The sequence below is a fragment of the Lethenteron reissneri genome, chromosome 63 (genome assembly GCF_015708825.2).
Source record: "Lethenteron reissneri isolate LAM-NWPU_2019-01 chromosome 63, ASM1570882v1, whole genome shotgun sequence".
In the NCBI taxonomy this organism is placed as follows: Eukaryota; Metazoa; Chordata; class Hyperoartia; order Petromyzontiformes; family Petromyzontidae; genus Lethenteron; species Lethenteron reissneri.
Window position 1 is genome coordinate 2077129 of NC_083841.1, and position 20434 is coordinate 2097562.

Here is a 20434-nt window from a genome sequence, read left to right on the forward strand (position 1 = left end):
ATCGTCATCATCGTCATCCCCGCTGGCGCTGTGAGGAAGCGGTGTCCACCGGCCCGCCCGCCCGCTCACCGGCGGCAGCAGAGACACGGCGCCCGGAGGCACGAACATGCCGGCCCCGAACACCGTCAGGTGCCGGCTGCGGCACACGGCGGCGCCGGGGCCCGTGGCGCCGTCGGGCTCCGTGCCGTCACCGGCCCAGCCGTCCGACGCCCCCGGCGCCAGCCACTGGCAGAGCGCGAGGTAGGCGCCGACGCGCACTCGTACCGCCGAGCCGGCGTGCCGGTTGCGGACGAGCAGCACGAACGGCCGCGTCGTGTCGTACGATCTGGCGGCGGCAGGCGGCGATGGTGGCGCCGAAAGGGGGGCGGCAGCGGAGGGGGAGGGACACGTGACACGTGTGAATGTCGCCGACGTGCGTACGTACAGGGAGGGTGGTAGCTCGGTGGTAACGCGGCGGTTTGCCTGTTGCCGCCCTGTTTCTGCGTGAGCGCGGGAGAGCGGTCGTGTAGGGGTTAGCGGGTTGCGACCCGAGTTCGATTCCCGCTCACCAGTCCTGCGCCTCCCCTAGGTTGACTCAGCCTCAAGTGAGTAGCTGGTGCGGCGTGTAAAAACATCACCGCTGGGGAGACAGAGGCGGTCGGGCATGGTGCTTAAAAAGAGCTAGACAGCTCCTGTGTGCGTATGTACGTTGAACTTCCTTCGCTGGATTAACCGTGCCGATCGGAGCGCTGTACCTGGTAAAACAAAACGTTTAATTTCGTTTAGCTTTCGGCGGCAGGCGAGATGCACCACCCGTGCCACTCACGTGGGCGACAGGGCGAGCGTGCAGGCCGAGAGGTTCCCGCGCTCCACCTCCTCCAGCGGGATCTGCTTGGCCATGACGGCGGTGGTGGCGGCGCCGCCAGTCCCCGGCTGCTCGTCGCCGGGCAGCGCCGGCGCGTAGCCGTGCAGGCTCACGTCCACGCGGCGCACGGCGTCCACGCTCGCAGCCGCATCTGTCCCTCCGCCGTGCACGGCCCGCCCGCCTCACTGGGTTAACCACTCGCCCACCGACTCGCTCACTCACTCAGTCACTCACACGTCGGCCCGCCTCACTGGGTTAACCACTCGCCCACCGACTCGCTCACTCAGTCAGTCACTCGCACGTCGGCCCGCCTCACTGGGTTAACCACTCGCCCACCGACTCGCTCACTCAGTCAGTCACTCGCACGTCGGCCCGCCTCACTGGGTTAACCACTCGCCCACCGACTCGCTCAGTCACTCAGTCACTCACACGTCGGCCCGCCTCACTGGGTTAACCACTCGTCCACCGACTCGCTCACTCAGTCAGTCACTCACACGTCGGCCCGCCTCACTGGGTTAACCACTCGCCCACCCACTCGCTCAGTCACTCAGTCACTCACACGTTGATCCGCTCACGCGCCGGATTAACCACTCGCCCACCGACTCGCTCAGTCACTCAGTCACTCACACGTCGGCCCACTCACGCGCTGGGTTAACCACTCGCCCACCGACTCACTTACTCACTCACTCGTCGGTCCGCTCACTCGTCGGATTAACCACTCGCCCACCGACTCGCTCGCATCACTCAGTCACTCACTCGCCGACCCGCTCACGCGCCGGATTAACCACTCGCCCACCGACTCGCTCGCATCACTCAGTCACTCACTCGCCGACCCGCTCACGCGCCGGATTAACCACTCGCCCACCGACTCGCTCGCATCACTCAGTCACTCACTCGCCGACCCGCTCACGCGCCGGATTAACCACTCGCCCACCGACTCACTCGAGCTTGCTCGTCCAGTCACTCACGGTCCACTCCACCACTCACTTGCTCCACTACTCACTCGCTCCCTCCCTCAGTCTGCTCACTCACCCATTCACTCACTTATCCAGTCACAAACCGACTTACCCACTCACTCGACCACCCACCAACTCATACGCCCATCCACTCACGAACCCACGCACCCACTGATTGATTCACTCAACCACCGACTCAGCCACTCAATCACCCACCTTCACAGGCAGCTCATCCATCCGCTCATGAATAGGCGTAAGAGCGCAAGCGAGCGAGCAAGTGACTAAGTGAGCGAGCGAGCTAGTGAGTGAGCAAGCGAGTGAGCATGGGAGTGACTGAGCGAGCGAGCGAGCATGAGCGAGTGCGCGAGCGACAGAATGAACAAAGTGAGCGATTGAGTGAGTGTTCGAGCGAGTAAGCACGTGAGCGAGTGCACGAGCGAGTGACTGAGTAGTGCGAGCGAGTGACTGAGCTAGTGAATGAACTAGTGAGTGATTGAGCGAGCGAGTGAGTGAGCTAGTGACTGAACGAGTGAGTGAGCTAGTGAGCGATTGAGTGAGCGAGTGAGTGAACGAGTGACTGAACGAATGAGTGAGCTAGTGAGCGAGTGAGTGAGCGAGTGACTGAATGAGTGAGTGAGCTAGTGAGCGAGTGAGTGAGCTAGTGAGCGAGTGAGTGAGCGAGTGACTGAACGAGTGAGTGAGCTAGTGAGCGATTCAGTGAGCGAGTGACTGAACGAGTGAGTGAGCTAGTGAGCGATTGAGTGAGTGAGCGAGTGAGCGATTGAGCGAGTGACTGAACGAGTGAGTGAGCTAGTGAGCGAGTGAGTGAGCGAGTGACTGAACGAGTGAGTGAGCTAGTGAGCTAGTGAGCGAGTAAGCGAGCCAGCGAGCGAGTGAGTAATGTGCTGGCAATGTCCCTCACCGTCGACGGGCGTGTACGTGACCTGCACGAACAGGCTGGCCCTCGCGTCCTCGTTGCTGGCGTTCACGCTGAAGTTGACGGCGCCGCCCGGCGGCACGACGACGGCGCCGTCGCCGCCGGTCCCGGCGGTCGCCGCCACCAGCGACTCGGAGAGGTCGAGGGCCGGCCCGGGCAGCGTGACCAGGATGGCGGCGCCGGCGGGCAGGTCGCTCACCGGCACCACGGAACCGTCGTCGGCGCGGCTCAGCTCCAGCGAGGCGACGCGCGACGACACGGCGAGGTCGCCCAGGGGACCCGGCTCGGGGAACGGGCTGCTCGGCATCACCAGCATCACCTGGGCACGCACGCCGGGCCGGCAAGAGGGCGCGGCGCGTTTCATCAACGGGACGGTGCGGATCCGTCGGTCGGTCAGCGTCACTGCCACGGCCTCCACCACAAACCGTTCGCCCGCTCATTCCGCACCTCCAATTAGGTACGGTTCGAAAGAAATTCACGTCACGTACATGTACAGACACATACACCACCGTCACCGCCGCACTATCACCATACCATCGACGTCGCCATCACCGCCGCCGCCGTTGCCGCCACCACCACGGCTTAACTGAAGCACAGTGCGAAACCACGACACGCTCACACGGCGGCTCAACGTAACAAGTCGCGAGCAGTCCTCTGCGGCACGACTTGGTTCGTGCAGCGGAAGAGCGCCCGTCCCGCACCGCGCCAGCTCGGCAGGGCGCCAGCATGGCGGGGGAGGCTGTCCCCCCCCCCCCCGTCCCTCCCAAGCGGTCGCACCTGCGTGAGCTCGGCGCCGGCTCCGCCCGCCGTGGCCGCCGCGACTCGCCGGTCGATGATCTCCGCCGCGGCGAGGGGGATCTGGAACGCGCAGTCCGGGTCGCCCTCCTCCTCCAGCGCCGCCGACGCCGGCGCCGCGCCGCACAGCAGCGACAGCGGCGTGACGCGCCGGCCCAGCGCCGCCAGCCGCTCCGTGCGCAGCGCCAGCTTCTCCTCGTGCAGCACGCGCGTGCGCATCAGCGCGCCCATCAGGCACTCGGCCAGCGAGAAGGCCCGTCGGCCCAGGCCGGGCCCGCCGGGCGGCGGCCTGGCGGCGCAGGCGGCGGCCGTCGAGGGCGCCGCCGCGGACACGCGCGCGTCCCGGCCGGTGGCCATGATGGCGCCTGCGCGGCAGGGGGAGAAGCAGCCGAAGGCGTCCATCAAATCGCCTTTTTTACATGTCCCGAGAGCGAGGATTGGGATGGGTGACAAAAGCCTTTGCCGTTGCAGCGCCAATGTTTTGCGACAATCTAGTTTCCTCTTCTTCTTGGTTCTTTCGGTAAAGTCACGTAGAAGGGAAGTAATAAAATAATAAAAATAAAACAATAAAATAATTCTCACGACGTTTCGGCCACAACGCAAGCAGCCGTCCTCAGGTGAAGAACAGGGCTGTCGGAAAGACAGCGTCTGAAGCTTCAGGTTTCTCACTTTGACCCTTAACCCCGGTGTAGGTCTCGATAGTTCAGTGCTGACGTGTCGCGTTATGGAGGCTTTCATTCTTGTTTTTGATACATTTGCCAAACTTTGATAAATCGGACTCACACAACGACTGTATTTATTCTACGTTCACATTTAGCGACTTGCTCACCATCTTTTTTTTCTTCGATTTAAAGCTTTCGTGACTGCAGGGATTCATCTTCTTGGTTCTTTCGGTAAAGTCACGTAGAAGGGAAGTAATACAATAATAAAAATACAACATAATAAAATAATTCTAATGACGTTTCGGCCACAACGCAAGCAGCCGTCCTCAGGTGAAGACCAGGTCTGTCGGAGAGACAGCGTCTGACGCTGTCTCCCCGACTTTACCGAAAGAACCAAGAAGATTGCTCACCATCGTCTCCACGTTGCACTGCTCGCCGCGGTGCGAGCGGCCACTCACCCATGACCTGCAGGAGGCTGCGGGCTGGGCCGGTGGGGGTGACCTTGCCCTGCGTCACCCACGCTGCCACCACCGCCACCATCCTCTCCACCTGCAGCAGCACTCGCTCCGGACACTCCTCGCACACGGAGGAGGCCTGAGGGGTGGGCGTGGGGAAGACGGGGAGGAGCGAGGGGGGGGCAGAGGGGGGAGTGGTGGGGAGTGGTGGGGGGGGAGAGCATCAACCCTTTGCCCTGTTCTGTCATGTTAACCCTTGTTCTGTCATGTTAACCCTTGTTCTGTCATGTTAACCCTTGTTCTGTCATGTTAACCCTTGTTCTGTCATGTTAACCCTTGCCCTGCCGTGCTAACCCCCTTGCTCTGCTGACCTGTGTGGCGTTGAGGCGGGCGCCGGACGAGGTGTAGGCGAGCGCGGCTGCCAGGCGGAACACGTCCTCCATGCTCGCCACGGCCAGGCCGGAGAGCGCCAGGGTCGCGTTCCGTGCCACCTCCGCGTACGTGGCCACCGCCGCGGCATCTCCACCGCCGTCCACCTGCTAGCCACCACCACCACCACCACCGCAGGCACGCCGCGTCCAGTATGTCGAAAAGTAAACTTAGTCATTTGTTGACTAAACTATTTTTGATAGGTTTTTACCCTTTCAACTGGTACAAAAACTGACACCTTTTATACAAGGCATCATGTTTGCTATAACCATAAAACAAGCAGTCACAATGCAAATAAAAAGAGACAACTCTGATAATGATATGCACTGTCCCTGAAGTTGATTGGTCCACACCCGAGACAGCTTTCCTAAGAGCCTAGTCTCCACTGGTGTTGGACCAGATGACGCCAAAAGGCGCACAACTCAAAGACAGCGCACTATCAGACGCACATCACACACACCGCATCCTGATACGCGGTGGTTTGGCTGCTGCAGTTGTTTATTAATAAAATGTCCCTCCCTTTATTACTGCTAATCCTACATGATACACTACGAGCATAATATGACTTTGAGACCCACCCCACCGCTTACACTTTCCGCAAGGAGTCACTAACCCCATTTCTGCATTTGTCATCAATATGCTAAATTCCTCTGTTGATATGTAAACTCCTTTGTCAAGGCTCTCTGCTCCTCCCACCCAGCTTAAAATACGCTGACAAGCTTAGCAGTGTTCCATTAGAACGCTGTCTTTCCGACAGCCCTGTTTCCTCACCTGAGGACGGCTGCTTGCGTTGTGGCCGAAACGTCGTGAGAATTTAATTTGATCATGTTTTATTTGTATTATTTTATTACTTCCCTTCTACGTGACTTTACCGAAAGAACCAAGAATACGAACACCGCGTCCTGGATGCCTCCCCCCACGGCTGTAGCTACGAATCAAAAGCCACCTGACCCCCAGCCTCCCAGCGAGCGTCGTGTTGCCTCACGCTCGCCCCGTTTTCCTGGCTCCGGCCGCTAAGCTGCGACTTAACGTCTGGTAGCGCACGGCGAGAAATCAACTCAACGCACGCACGTGGCGTGACGTCCTCACCTGCCGCACCACGCTGAGCAGCGCGCTGGCGTAGAGCGTCACCTCGTAGGGGTCGCCCCTCTGCAGCGCCGCCTGCAGCTCCCAGCGGCTGCGGTTGGCGAGCCACGCGGGCAGCCCGTCCGGTGGCGCCGGCGGAAGCGCCACCTCCACGCTGCTGCTCCACGCACAGCGCAGGCACCACGAGCGGCCACCACCCCGTCAGCTCCACCCACCACCCATCATGCCCCACTACGATGATGATGATGATGTTGATGTTGATGATGATGGTGATGATGATGATGTTGATGATGATGATGATGTTGATGATGATGATGATGTTGATGATGTTGATGATGATGATGATGTTGATGATGATGTTGATGATGATGTTGATGATGATGTTGATGATGATGATGTTGATGATGTTGATGATGATGATTACAGGATGACCCTAGAAATCCTGGACGGCTCCCCACCGGTTGAGGGCGAGCGTGCGGGCCCCCATCTGATCCTCCACCCACAGCTCCACCCACCACCCATCATGCCCCACTACGATGATGATGTTGATGATGATGTTGATGATGATGTTGATGATGATGATGATGATGATGTTGATGATGATGTTGATGATGATGACTCCCCACCGGTTGAGGACGAGCGTGCGGGCCCCCATCTGATCCTTCACCCACAGCTCCACCCACCACCCATCATGCCCCACTACGATGATGATGATGATGTTGATGATGATGTTGATGATGATGTGATGATTGATGATGATGTTGATGATGATGACTCCCCACCGGTTGAGGGCGAGCGTGCGGGCGCCCATCTGATCCTCCACCCACAGCTCCAGCCAGTGGCGGGCGCCGTCACCCACACCGCCTCCCAGGGGCAGCAGCGCGCTCCACCGCGCCTTCACGCCGCGGTACAGCGGCGTGTCCTGGCAGCTGCCGCCGGTGCCCGGCGAGCAGGCGGCCAGCACCAGCGTATAGAGCACGGGGGCGCTAGCGTCTTCAGGGTCCCGCCAGTCTGAGTCGCCAGCAGCACCGTTAGCACACCACAAGGCAGGAGACAAAAACACAAAGATCCCCCATTCAGCGTTGAACAGACCGTTGGGGCAAGCGCTGTTAGCGAGTAGCGGCACCTATGAAGGCTACCGGCACTGTGGCACACGAGGGGGTGGGTGGCCAGCACCACGCCCGGTGGCGATGTTATACACACCGCACCAGGTACTCGTTTGAGGCCGAGTCGACCCAGGTAAGATCCAGGACCGGTTCTGATAATCGTCGCCGATTGTTGGCCGTGAGCGGGAATCGAACTCGTGTCGCCGGGTTCGTAGCCACACCGCTCCCCGCAAGTCAGATCGGACGCACGCACGGCTCATCGATAAGCAGTCCGATTACCCGACAGACAAAGCCCACCGAGCCATTCGCTCGCCAGCTACGCTCGCCGGCAGGGCGCCAGGCAGAGGTCGCAATCGAGTACCCGATACCCGTACCCTACCCGATACTCGGCTACCCGTACCCGGCCGGGTACGGGTACCCGTTTGCGACCCTGGTGCGGCCGGGTACGGTACGGGTAGACCGTGAGTCACTGGTGAGTCACCGTTTGTCACTCATTTCCCAACGTCTTGTCTCTTCTCACAATTCAAGTTCCTAGAATCAACCCACCCGCGCCTGCAACGTGGCTTCATCCCAGAGGTCGCAATCGGGTACCCGATACCCGTACCCTACCCGTACCCGGCTACCCGTACCCGGCCGGGTATCGGGTAGGGTATGGGTACCCGTTTGCGACCCTGGTGCGGCCGGGTACGGGGACGGGTAAGGAATCAAAACCCGTTTGCGACCTCTGGCGCCAGGCGAGGCGCGTGGCAGGCGGCCTCACCAACGCAGTCGTACTGCAGGCGCGTCTCCAGCACGGTGAGGGCGGCGCCCGGCGTGGTCCGGCACTCCCCGCCCGCCGGCGGCCGGTTGGGCTCGAGCACCAGCGACGAGTTCCCGGCGGCGGCGGCGCCATCGTCGCCGCCGCCGGCGCCACCCGGCGGCGCGGACACGGCGAGGGTGAAGGTGTAGCCGAGGCCGTCGGCCAGAGCCCCGGAGCGCACCACCAGGTCCGCCAGGGCGTCCCCCGTGGAGGAGCGCTCCGAGCCCAGGGGCAGCACTGCCCCGTCGGAGTCCACCACCGTCCACCGGTACTGCAGCTGCGGAGCGGCGGAGGGGCGGTGATGTTACGCAGGCACAACTTCATCCGCACCGCACGTAGCCAACCGTGATAATCAGAGTGGATAGTCGTGTCAGTGTCGCGTATAGTAGTGTACTATATAGTAGTGTGGGATAGTCTAGTGTATTATATAGTGTAGTGTATAGTGTAGTGTATAGTGTATAGTAGTTTAGTGTATAGTAGCGTAGTGTATAGTAGTGTATAGTAGTGTAGTGTATAGTAGTGTATAGTAGTGTAGTGTATAGTAGTGTAGTGTATAGTGTAGTGTATAGTAGTGTAGTGTATAGTAGTGTAGTGTATAGTTTAGTGTATTATATAGTGTAGTGTATAGTAGTGTAGCATATAGTAGTGTAGCATATAGTAGTGTAGTGTATATTGTAGTATATAGTAGCGTAGTGTATAGTAGCGTAGTGTATAGTCGAGTGTATTATGTAGTGTAGTGTATAGTAGTGTATTGTATAGTAGTGTAGTGTATAGTAGTGTAGTGTGTAGTAGTGTAGTGTAGTGTGTAGTGTACACTAGTCTAGTGTGTAGTAGTGTAGTGTGTAGTAGTGTAGTGTAGTGTGTAGTGTACACTAGTCTAGTGTATAGTAATGTAGTGTATAGTAGTGTAGTGTGTAGTAGTGTAGTGTATAGTAGTGTAGTGTATAGTAGTGTAGTGTATAGTAATGTAGTGTATAGTAGTGTAGTGTGTAGTAGTGTAGTGTAGTGTGTAGTGTACACTAGTCTAGTGTGTAGTAGTATGTATGTTGAACTTCGATCGCACCATACTTAGCCCACCGTGCTCATCGGAGGCGTTCATTCCGTCAACAGCGGAATCGCGTGTTTCGTCATTCAAGACAGCGAGGGTCATTACAGCGTCCGCCCACACGACGCTGGCGCGGGGCTCAGCTGCGCCAGCGGCAAAAGAGGTACCGGCGGTGGGAGCGGGGAGCAGAGGTCGCAACCGGCTACCCGATACCCGTACCCTACCCGATACCCAGCTACGGGTAGCTGTTTGCGACCCTGGTGCGGCCGGGTACGGGTACGGGTAGGCCGTGAGTCACTGGTGAATAACTGTTTGTCACTAATTTCGGGTAGGGTACGGGTAGGGAACGGATACTCGTACCCAGCCGGGTACGGGTACCCATTTGTGACCCTGGTGCGGCCGGGTACGGGTAAGGAATCAAAACCCGTTTGCGACCTCTGGCGGGGAGCGGGGAGCGGGGAGCGGTCGTCACCTGAGCGCCGGCGGCGCAGTCGAGGCAGCGGCCGGACATGGTGACCTGCTCGCTGCGGCTCACCGAGTAGCGCCCCAGAGCGTCGCACGACACGCACCGCACCGCCACGGACAGCGCCGGCCCCTCCAGCACCAGCACCTGCGAGAGCCGGCGGCGTGGTGCGCCAGGGGTTAGGAATGCCGTTGTAAGATTTAAGAAGGAAAAAACACACGCACGCGCGCGCGCCAAAGTGTGTACGCGAAACAACGCTAAAGCTCCCCCGTGTTAGCGAGTTACCAAGTCTAACTAATTTAATTTTTGCCAGGTAAGGCCCACTGAGCTAGGTAGCTGTTGTTCAGCAGTGGCAATCACAAATAAAGTGGCTCAACATCATCATCACCATGTGGAAATTTATAGCAGCCAAACACTCTTAAACGCGAAATGTCGATTCTAAAAGTGGAGGGAAAAACCGGAGGATCCGAAAAAAAATCCACATAACTACAAAGAGTAACCGCAAACTCCAAATAAACAGCAGGTGTCAGGGTCAGGATCGAACCCACGACCTCCTGTACACCAGGCGAGGTAGTTAACATCTCACCACGGAGAGAGAGAGACACGCAAACTACAAATATACAGCAGGCGTCGTCAGGGTCGGGATCGAACCCACGACCTCCTGTATACCGGGCGAGGTAGTTAACATCTTACCACAGAGAGACACGCAAACTCCCAATATAGCAGCAGGCGTCGTCAAGGTCGGGATCGAACCCACGACCTCCTGTACACCGGGCGAGGTAGTTAACATCTCGCAACCTTGTCGCCCCAGAATCCGGGGCAGAGTGACCACGTGGAGCCTCACCGTCTGGCTGGTGGCGGCCTCCCCCTTGCCGGGCACCGCCTGCACGCGCAGCGTGAAGACGTAGCGAGCGCCGGCGACCATGGCGGCGCCCGACACGTTGAGCCGGGGTCCCTGCGGCCGGGACGAGAAGCAGCCCCGGGTACCGGGGACCTGGCCGCAGCAGGTGGGGAGGAGTGGGGGGGTCACGGGGGGCGGGAGGGGCGAGGCGAGGGGGTCACGTGCACGTGGTTCGCTCCTCGCCAGCCCGGCGCGGCCCTGCAGGCACCGGGCTGCTTTTAGGACTGCAGAAAACTTTCTAAAAGCTAGACATTATTTTGTTTTTATTTTTACCAGAGTAAGGCTCCACTGAGCTACATTGCTCTTTGTCAGAAGCGAACTGGCAATCGGAAGTGATGGCTCAACGAAACGGCACACTACATTATACACTACTACACTATACACACACTACACTACACCATACACTACTACACACTACACTACTACACACTACATTATACACTACTACACTATACACACACTACACTACACCATACACTACTACACACTACATTATACACTACTACACTATACACACACTACACTACACCATACACTACTACACACTACACTATACACTACTATACTATACACACACTACACTACACCATACACTACTACACACTACACTACTACACACTACATTATACACTACTACACTATACACACACTACACCATACACTACTACACACTACATTATACACTACTACACTATACACACACTACACTACACCATACACTACTACACTACTACACACTACATTATACACTACTACACTATACACACACTACACTACACCATACACTACTACACACTACACTATACACTACTACACTATACACCAACTACAATACACCATACACTACTACACACTACACTATACACACTACACTATACACTACACTATACACTACTACACTATACACACACTACACTACACCATATACTACTACACACTACACTATACACACTACACTACACACTACTACACCATACACTACCACACTACTACACTACTACACACTACACTACTACACCATACACTACGACACACTACGCTATTAACAGCAGCAAACACCGAGCGGTAGCTGCCAGCGCCGGCGAGAACAGAGCGCCATCTGCTCACCTCGGGGGCGCAGTCCCAGCTGTAGACGAGTCCCACTCCGTCTCCTGCCGCTCCGTCTCCTGCCGCTCCGTCGGGGTCCCAGGAACCGCTCCCGTCCAGCAGCAGCCAGCCGTCGCGCCGGGACCAGGTCCGGCTGGTGCCGCCGGCGATCACCGCCACGGGCCGGCTCGCCAGCGCGCTCACCGCCAGCGACACGGAGCGCGCCAGCGACGTGCCGCTCAGCCGCGCCGTGAACGACAGGCAGTAGTTTCCCGGCGCCAGCGAGCGGCCCGGCAGCACGAGCTGCGGGCGGCGGGCGTCCACCGACGGGTCGAGCGCCACCGTCGCGTTGGGCCGGTCGCAGTCCGCCGATCGGCGCGCCTCCCACAGGTACTCGGCGCTGTAGCCCAGCTCCTCGCAGCCGCGCAGGTCCACCGTCACCTCGAAGTAGTTCTGCAGCGCCGCCACGACGGAGCGGCGCGGCGCGACGGGCGCCAGCGTCGGCGGGGAGCAGCCGAGCTCGACGACGGTCACGTCGGTCTCGGCGCGACCCTCGCTCACGTCGTTGGAGGCGACGACGACGGCGCGATAGTCCCCGGCCTCCGCGTACGCGTGCGTCACGCGCGCCCGGGGCCCCCGCATCCCCGTGCCGTCGCCGAACTCCCAGCGGTAGAGCAGGTCCGTGCCGGTCGCGTGGCGAGCCTCGAAGCCCACCGGCTCGCCCGCCAGCGCCCGCGGCGTCGCGTTGTGCCGCAGCGACAGCTCGGACACGCGCTCCTGCACCGCCACGACGGCGCCCGCGCTCGCGCCGCTCAGCGCGTTGCTGGCGTTCACCAGCACCGTCAGCGCGCCGGGGACGCGCGGCGTGTACCGCGCGCTCTCCCCCACCGCCTCCTCCGCCTCCGCGCCGGCCATCTCGAAGCGCCAGCGGAAGACGACGGGCGCGCCGGCGCTCACCGCGGCGCCGAACGAGGCCGGCTCGCCGCTGGGCAGCGCTGCGGGGCAGCAGCCGACGAGCACGAGTCCCCGCACGGCGTCGAGCACCGTGACGCTCACCAGCTCGCTCCGCGCGCTCACGTTGTTCCGCGCCGTCACGTTGCCCACGTAGACGCCCGGCTCGGTGAAGGCGTAGGCGTACGGCACGCCCGGCTCCAGCGTCGCCACCTCGGCGACGCCGTCCACCGTGGTCGCCCGTCCGCCCGCGGTGAACGCCAGCGTGACGACGGCGGAGCGGCGGGCCGTCGCCAGGTCCGCCGTGAACACCACCGTCTGGCGCGTCGCCGCCGCCGTGGCGTTGGCGACGACGCTGAGGCCCGTGACGCGCTCCTGCGCCGTCACATCGCGCGCCAGCACCTCGGAGCTCACCGCGTTCGAGGCGTTCACCGTGACGGCGTAGACGCCCTCGGCGCCGAAGTTGTACCGCAGCTCGGCGCCGTCGTCCACCGACATCTTCCCCGGGTTCGTCGGCACCGTCCACCGCCACGACACGCTCGAGCCGGAGCTCACGCTGCCCACCAGCCGCGCCGGCGTCCCCGCCTCGACGTAGAACGGCACCGCCGCGTCGGGCGTCGCCATCGCCAGGCCCCGCACGGGCTCCAGCACGTCCACCCGCACCGTGGCGTTCTCCCGGCCCAGCGGGTTCCACGCCACCGCCGTCACCAGCGCCGGCCCCGCCGCCGTGAAGACGCGCTCGAGGCGCGGGCTCGAACCCGTCTCCTCCGTCCCGTCGTCGGCGCCGCCGCCGGCGGAGACGATCCACGCGTAGGAGACGGCCGTGCCGCGTCGTGCGTCGGCCGTCAGCGCGACGGCGGTGCCGACGGCGGTCGGGTTCGGCGCCGCCGCGACGCTCAGGTCGGCGACGCGGTCCAGCGCGGTGAAGTTGAGCGCGGCGGCGAGGACGCCGAGGCCGTTGCTGGCGCTCACCGCGACGACGTGCTCGCCGGCCAGCGTGACGCTCCACAGCGACTCGCTCTGCTGCTGCTGCTGCTGCTGCTGCGGCAGCCGGGACCCGGCGGCCGTCTCGTTGGTCTCCGCGCTCCTACCCGTGGCCACGTGCCGGAAGCTCCACGCGAAGCCGACGCCGCTGCCGGCCCCCACGAGCGCCCGGCACCGCAGAACCCGCCCCGTCTCCCAGTAGCGCCCGTCCGCCAGCCCCTCGCACGTCACCGTGAGGTCGGCGATCCGCTCCTCGGCGGACACGGCCACGGTGACCTCCTCGCGGCTCGCCGCGTTCGCCGCCACGCACGTCACCGCGTGCGCCCCGGCCGTCGGGAAGGCCGTCTCGAAGCGGGAGCCGGCGCCGGCGGGGGGCAGGCAGTGGCGGCACGAGGACCACGCGAACGCGACCTCGTCGCCGGACTCGACGGTCGCCGAGAAGGCGGCGGGGACGCCCGTCTCCACCGTCGCGGCGCCGGGGCCCGCGACCGCCAGCCCGCGCACGGGCGCCAGCGCGGTGAGGTTGAGCCCGCCCACGGCGCGGCTCACGTCGTTGAAGACGGCGGCGGTGACGGCGAACGCCCCGCCGGTGGAGAAGGCGTGGGCGGCCGTGCCGTTGCCGCCGATGCTCACGGCACCGTCGCCGAAGTCCCACGAGTACCGCAGCGCGGTGCCGGCGCTGGCGAGCGCGGCGAAGAGGTACGTGCGGTTGAGCGCCACGTGGAGCGGGGCGGCGCCGTCCGCCGTCACCCGCACCGTCCCCACCGCCTCCTGCACCTCGACCGGCGTCGCGGCGCCGCCGGCGCTGACGCCGTTGCTGACGTTCACGGCGGCGGTGAACGCGCCGGCGCCGGCGTACAGGTGCCGGAACGGAGGCGCCAGCAGCACCTCGGGGGCAGAGCCGTCGCCGAACTCGAAGGTGTAGGTGCGGCCGTCGCCGGGGGGGTCGACGGCGACGCTGAACTCCGTCGGCCGGCCCAGCCGCGAGACGGCGCCGCCGCTCACCGCCAGCTCCACGCGCGCGATGGCGCCCCGCACGCACACCGCAAACCCCTGCCTCTCGCTGGCGCCCGACGGGCTGCTGACCACGAGGAAGCCCGAGAAGTTGCCAGCGTTGGCGTAGGCGTGCTCCACCGCGGGGACGTCCACCCCCTCCGTCACGTGTCCGTCGCCAAAGTCCCAGCGGAAGGAGAGGTTCCTCGCGAAGGGACCAACGCTCGTGGACAGGCTCACGTCGGCGCCGGCCGCCACGCACCCCGGTGGCGCCAGCACGTCCGTCGGCCGGAGCCGGAACACCCAGACCGTCGCGGCGCCCGTCGCGGCGCCCAGCGCGTTGCTGGCGTTGGCGGTGACGTGGTAGGCTCCCTCGGCGGAGTAGTTGTGAGTCACCAGCGGCCGGCGCAGGTCCGCGTACACGGTGCCGTCCCCCACGTCGAAGTCCCAGCGGTCGGCCGAGCCGGTGGCCAGCGTGGCGGCGACGGTGACCGGGGAGCCCAGGTCGACGGCGCCGGCGACGACCGTCACGCCGGACAGCCGGCGCAGCGCCGTCACGTTGGCGCTCGCCTCCGCGCGGCTCACGCCGTTGTCCGCCGCCACGCGGACGGCGTAGGTGGCGTCGCCGGCGAAGGCGTGCGTCACCCTGCCGGCGCCGTCCCGCGCCGGCGAGCCGTCCCCCAGGTCCCATGTGTAGACGACTCCGTGGCCGCCGGGCACGGCCACCGCCTCAAAGGTGACGGGGACGTCGGCCGGCACCACGCCGAGAGACGGCTCCCCTCCGGGCACGGCGGCGCCGGCGGGCACCAGCCGGAGGAGCACGGCGGTGAGCGGCGAGCGCACGTCGATGGTGCTGACCGTCTGGAGGTGCTCGCGGTCCGTGATCGCCTCCACGGAGAGGTTCACTGAGCCTGGCACGAGCACACGCGCCGGCTTACGTAATCGACGACGATTGGACCATCGCAGTGGATTCTTCGTGTGCGTACGTGTGTGTGGGTGGAGCGGCAGTGCGGGGGTCGGCGCGTTGCGCTACGAACCCGGCGACCCGAGTTCGATTCCCACTCACGGCCAACACCAGTGACGATTATCTGAAACGGTTCTGAGCCCCCCCCCCTAGGTCGACTCAACCTCAAATGAGTACCCAGTGTGGTGTGTAAACATCGCCGCTCGGGAGACAAAGGCGGCCGGGCGTGGTGTTTGGCCACCCACCTCCTCGTGTGCCGTGCCGGCCTTCATAGCTACCGCCGCTCGCTAACAGCACTTGCCCCAACAGTCTGTTAGGGCTACACGGGGAGATGTCTTTGTTGCGATTGGCGGTGTGGTGGTGCTGTGTGCGTGCGTGCGCATGTATCCGCCGGTCCCGGCCTCACCAGCCTCGGTGTAGGTGTGCGTCACGTTGTGCCGCAGAAGGACCCGCTCCACGCCAGGCTCGGGCCTGGGCAGCCAGGCCTCGTATGGCGGGCTCGCCCTCCATGTGACGTTAGCGCTGCCGTCCCCAAAGCACCAGCTGCAGGGACACACAATTATACGCAATAACAAAGTAGTAGAAATTAAACTATGAACAATTTTTCTTTGACCAGGTAAGGCTCACTGAGCTCTTTTTTCAGAAGGGACCTGGGCCATCACGAATGATAGCCCAATGAAAGAATACTCTAAACGTGTGACGTTTAGGGAAAAATCCACGTGGCCACGGGGAGAAAAGACACGCAAACTCCAAATATCCAGCAGGTGTCAGGGTCGGGATCGAACCAACGTCCTCATGTATACCAGGCGAGGTAGTTAACATCTCACCACAGAGAGAGACACGCAAACTCGAAATATACAGCAGCAGGCGTCAGGGTCGGGAGCAAACCCACGACCTCCTGTACACCAGGCGAGGTAGTTAACATCTCCTAGCCACCGTGATGATGATGATGAGAGAGATACGCAAACTCCAAATATACAGCAGCAGGCGTCAGGGTCGGGATCGAACCCACGACCTTCTGTACACCAGGCGAGGTTGTTAACATCTCGCCGCCGCTGCGCGAGATGCATGTTGCTGTTCATCCCGAGGCTCTCCTGGGACAAACAAGCGCAATCATCACAACAACAACAACAACAACCACAACAACAACCACCACCACACCCACCGGAAAAGGACGGCCACGTTGGCGTCCACCCTGACGGTGGCGGCCACCTGGAGGCTGCCGTTGACGGGGACCACGGCGGGCGCGTCCAGAAGGGCGAGGGCGGCCAGCGGGTTCCTGGTGTCCGCGTGGATCTCCGCCTCCACCCACTCGCGGCTCACCGCGTTCTCCGCCGTCACCTGGCTCGCCGGCGACAAACCCAGGGTGGCGGCGCGGCGCGGTGCGGCGCGTCAGCGCAGGTGGCGGGGGGGCGGTGGGGGTGGTGGTGCGGTGAATCGGTGGTGTGGTTGAGCGGCGGTACGGTGAGGCGGTAGGGCGGTCAGATGCTTTGTCAGCAGTATGGTGGGACGGTCGTGTGGTCGAGCGGTGCTGTGGTGGTGTGGTGGTGTGGTGGTGTGGTGGTGCGGTTGAGTGGTGGTGCGGTGAAGCAGTAAGGCGGTGAGACACTTTGGCGGTGGTGCGGTAGTGCGGTGGGGTTGTACCGCTGTGGGACAGTGGTGCAGTGGGGCAGTGGTGTGGTCGGGCAGTGGGGCGGTGTTGTGGTTGGCCGGTAGTGCGGTTGAACAGTGGTGCGGTGGTGCGGTGGTACGGTGGACTCCCATTTGTGAGGCACCTTGAGGCGGTAGACGGCGGGGTTGTGGAACACCAGGTTGTACTGCTGGCTGTTGTACGCAAAGACGGCGAGGCCGTCCAGCACCCACGTGTACGTCACCGACGTGCCCTCCGCCACCCTCGCTGAGAACACCTGGGGGGTGGGGGGCGGGGGGAGAGGGTGGAGAGGGTGAAGAGGGTGAAGAGGGAGAGGTGGAGGGAGGGGAGAGGATGAGAGGGGAGGGAGGGGAGAGAAGAGGGGGAGCAAGGGGAGGAGGGAGGGAGGGGAGCGAGGGGAGGGGATGAGGGAGGGAGGCACATCTCAGGCAGGTGGACATCTCCCACCGCCCCCCCCCCCTCCACCACCCCCAGTCATCATCCTCGTTGCGCTGGGTTTGAAGACAACGAGTAGGAATCGCAGAGAACGAGGAACGCCCGGAATTACCGATCAATTAACCGGCCGCCTGTGATCCGGCGCTGTGGAGGCAGCGGCGAGGGTTGGTGGATTGCACACGGATTTTGGTGACACTCCCTCCCTTTAACCGGTGAGTGGGCGCCGTACCCCTGGCTCTACCAGGAGACATGACCCCACGTGACCCCCACGTGACCCCCACGTGACCTCACGTGATCCTCACGTGACCTCAATGTAACCCCCACGTGACCTCCACGTGACCTCACGTGACCCCCCTCATGACCCCGCGTGACTCCACATGACACCGCGTGACCCCACGTGACCCCGTGCGACCCCCACGACCCCACAGGACGCCGCGTACCAGCGTCACGTCGACGAGCACCCTCTGCGCGCCTGCGCCGCTGCCGGCGGGCAGCATGGCGAGCCCGGCGACGGGCTGCTCGGCCTGCACCGTCACGACGGCGCTCTCCTCGCTCAGCCCGTTGCTGGCGTTCGCCCGCAGCGAATACGTCCCCGCCTCCCGCACCGGCGCCCGCAGCGCCGCGAACTCGCCGCCCAGCCTGGCGCACGCCTGGGACGTCGTCGACGGGGACGCAGCCGCCGACGTCGCCGGCGCCGCCGTCAGCTCGGCCGGGCACGCCGCCGAGAACGCCGCCGCGCCGTCAGAGACGCCGCGGGCGCCGCTCAGGAGCCAGCGCAGGACGGCGCCCGACCCCGCGTCGACGCGAAACACGAACGGGGAGCCGGCCGACACGTTCACGTAGACGGCGCCGCCGGCAACCTTGGCCCGCGGGCTCGCCAGCCTCAGCCCCGACACCGGCGGACGGAACTCCACCGTGCAGCCGGCGTCGCCGCCGGCGCCGACGGGGTTGCCGAGGCTCGCGTTGTAGGTGCGCGCGCCGGGCCGCGCGGCCGCCGACGCCAGCGCGGCGTCCAGGGAGGGGAGGCTGGCGCCATCGGTGTAGAGCGCTCGCAGGTCGCAGGCGCAGCCGTCGCGCAGCCGCCAGGCGCCGGCGCCGTCGTCGGCGACGCCGGCCGACAGGTTCGCGGGCGCCCAGCCGGCGGGGCGGTCGCGGGTGAGGCAGGCCTGCCGCCAGGGAGACGGCGGGGCCGAGGGAGGGCAGTCGAGCAGAGGGGCGCCGGCGTCGTGCTGCAGCGCCAGCACGAGGTCCGGCGAGACTTCCAGTCCCGCGGGGCCCAGCACGATCTGGGGGGGGGGAGCAACGCTAAGGGTGGGCTCCAGCGCTTGCGGCACTGGCGGCGGCGGCGTTCGCGGTGGTGCTAGCGGTAGCGGCCGTTACCGGTGGGCTGGTGCAGTGGTAATGTGGTCACGTGACAGCTCGCAAGGTATACGGATGGAAGTTGTGCCACCCACCCACCCACCCAAACCTACACACCCACCCACACCCGAACCCGCCCACCCACCCAAACCCACCCATCCAACCATCCACACCAAAACCCAAAGACAAAGCTCCCCCGTATAGCCTTAATAGACTGTAGGGGCAAGTGCTGTTAGCGAGCACCTATAAAGGCTGGCATGGCAAACGAGGGGGTGGGTGGCCAACACCACCTACCGATACCCACCGACCAAAACCCAACCACTACACCACCCACCCACCCAACCATCCACACCTAAACCCAACCACCCACCAACCCCTTTGCGTGCAGCGATCCGTGTCTGTGCCCAGCCCGCGCGAGCGCACACGCCCCTGCTGCGATGGCGGGTGTTGCCGTCGTGTGCGCGTGGCTAGTGGCGTCGGGCGCCGCCACCGCCCTGCGTCGGCTCACGTTCGCGTGCGTGGCCTCGCCGGCGTCCAGCAGAACCACCACCTCCCGCACCACGGCGTAGGCCGGCGGAGTCCACCGCTGCGACGACGCCGTCGATGTCGACGGAGCCGACGGAGCCGACGACGACGCCGGCGGAGAGGTCGCGGCGGGATCGCCGGCGCCGCAAGGCCGCCCCACGGGGACGCAGGCTGCCGACAAGCGGCACCACTGCAGGCCCGGCGCACAAGGGCCCGCCGTCGCGTTGCAGGCGTCGGCGGCGTCAGCGACGCACGTGGAGAACGGGGACCAGGAGCGAGCGCAGCCTGCACACGCGCCGGGGAGAGGACGTTCACGCACTCGGACCCGTTCTGTTGTTACAGTTCTTGTTGTTATCACCACCACGCTGGTTCACGAATGAAGGCCTCAATCACCAGCTCCTTCCCCCCCACTACCAGCAGCTGCCCAATCACCCCCTCCACCAACTCATTCCCCCCCACTACCACCAGCTGCCCAATCACCCCCTCCACCAGCACCTTCCCCCCCACTACCACCAGCTGCCCAATCACCCCCTCCACCAGCTCATTCCCCCCCACTACCACCAGCTTCCCAACCACCCCCTCCACCAACTCATTCCCCCCCACTACCACCAGCTTCCCAACCACCCCCTACACCAGCTCCTTCCCCCTCACTACCACCAGCTGCCCAATCACCCCTGTTGCTCAGTGTTACCCCCCCCCCCCCCCCCGTGCGAGGCCCCCGTACCGGGGAGGGAGAGCGAAAGGCCCGGCCCGCAGTGCGGCCGCACAACCTGCAGCCGCAGCTGCACGGCGGAGCGTCGCTGCAGCACCGCCACCTCCAGCGACCGCACCACGCCGCCATGCGCAAACCACAGGCCCGGGAACACCATCACCTGGGTGGGGGGGGGGGGGGCAGCGGGTTCGGGGGGGCGTGAGGGTAGCACGAGGGGGGGGGGAGGGGGGACAACGTGTCAGCGGGGTGCCTGCGAAAGGCCGGCATGGCGCGCGAGGGCACGGCGTGGTCATGAC

General features: G+C 63.3%; 1 protein-coding gene across 6 annotated transcripts in view; it reads right to left on the reverse strand.

Moving 5' to 3' along the window:
- Positions 1-20434, reverse strand: part of PKD1 (polycystin 1, transient receptor potential channel interacting) — a 79515-nt gene that overhangs the window by 24988 nt on the left and 34093 nt on the right. For 5 of the 6 annotated variants that reach the window (XM_061577049.1, XM_061577051.1, XM_061577052.1 and 2 more), the window contains 18 exons: positions 20151-20298; positions 19410-19711; positions 17983-18828; positions 17232-17363; positions 16622-16797; positions 15863-15999; positions 11586-15403; positions 10422-10571; positions 9587-9724; positions 8031-8346; positions 6947-7175; positions 6168-6321; positions 5021-5188; positions 4653-4788; positions 3515-3897; positions 2723-3056; positions 806-995; positions 70-325 (listed from right to left, as the gene is read on the reverse strand). In XM_061577049.1, coding sequence (XP_061433033.1) covers positions 70-325; positions 806-995; positions 2723-3056; positions 3515-3897; positions 4653-4788; positions 5021-5188; positions 6168-6321; positions 6947-7175; positions 8031-8346; positions 9587-9724; positions 10422-10571; positions 11586-15403; positions 15863-15999; positions 16622-16797; positions 17232-17363; positions 17983-18828; positions 19410-19711; positions 20151-20298 — 8013 coding nt within the window. The remainder of the gene's footprint in view (positions 1-69; positions 326-805; positions 996-2722; positions 3057-3514; positions 3898-4652; positions 4789-5020; positions 5189-6167; positions 6322-6946; positions 7176-8030; positions 8347-9586; positions 9725-10421; positions 10572-11585; positions 15404-15862; positions 16000-16621; positions 16798-17231; positions 17364-17982; positions 18829-19409; positions 19712-20150; positions 20299-20434) is intronic. The other variant, XM_061577050.1, reaches the window with a different exon arrangement.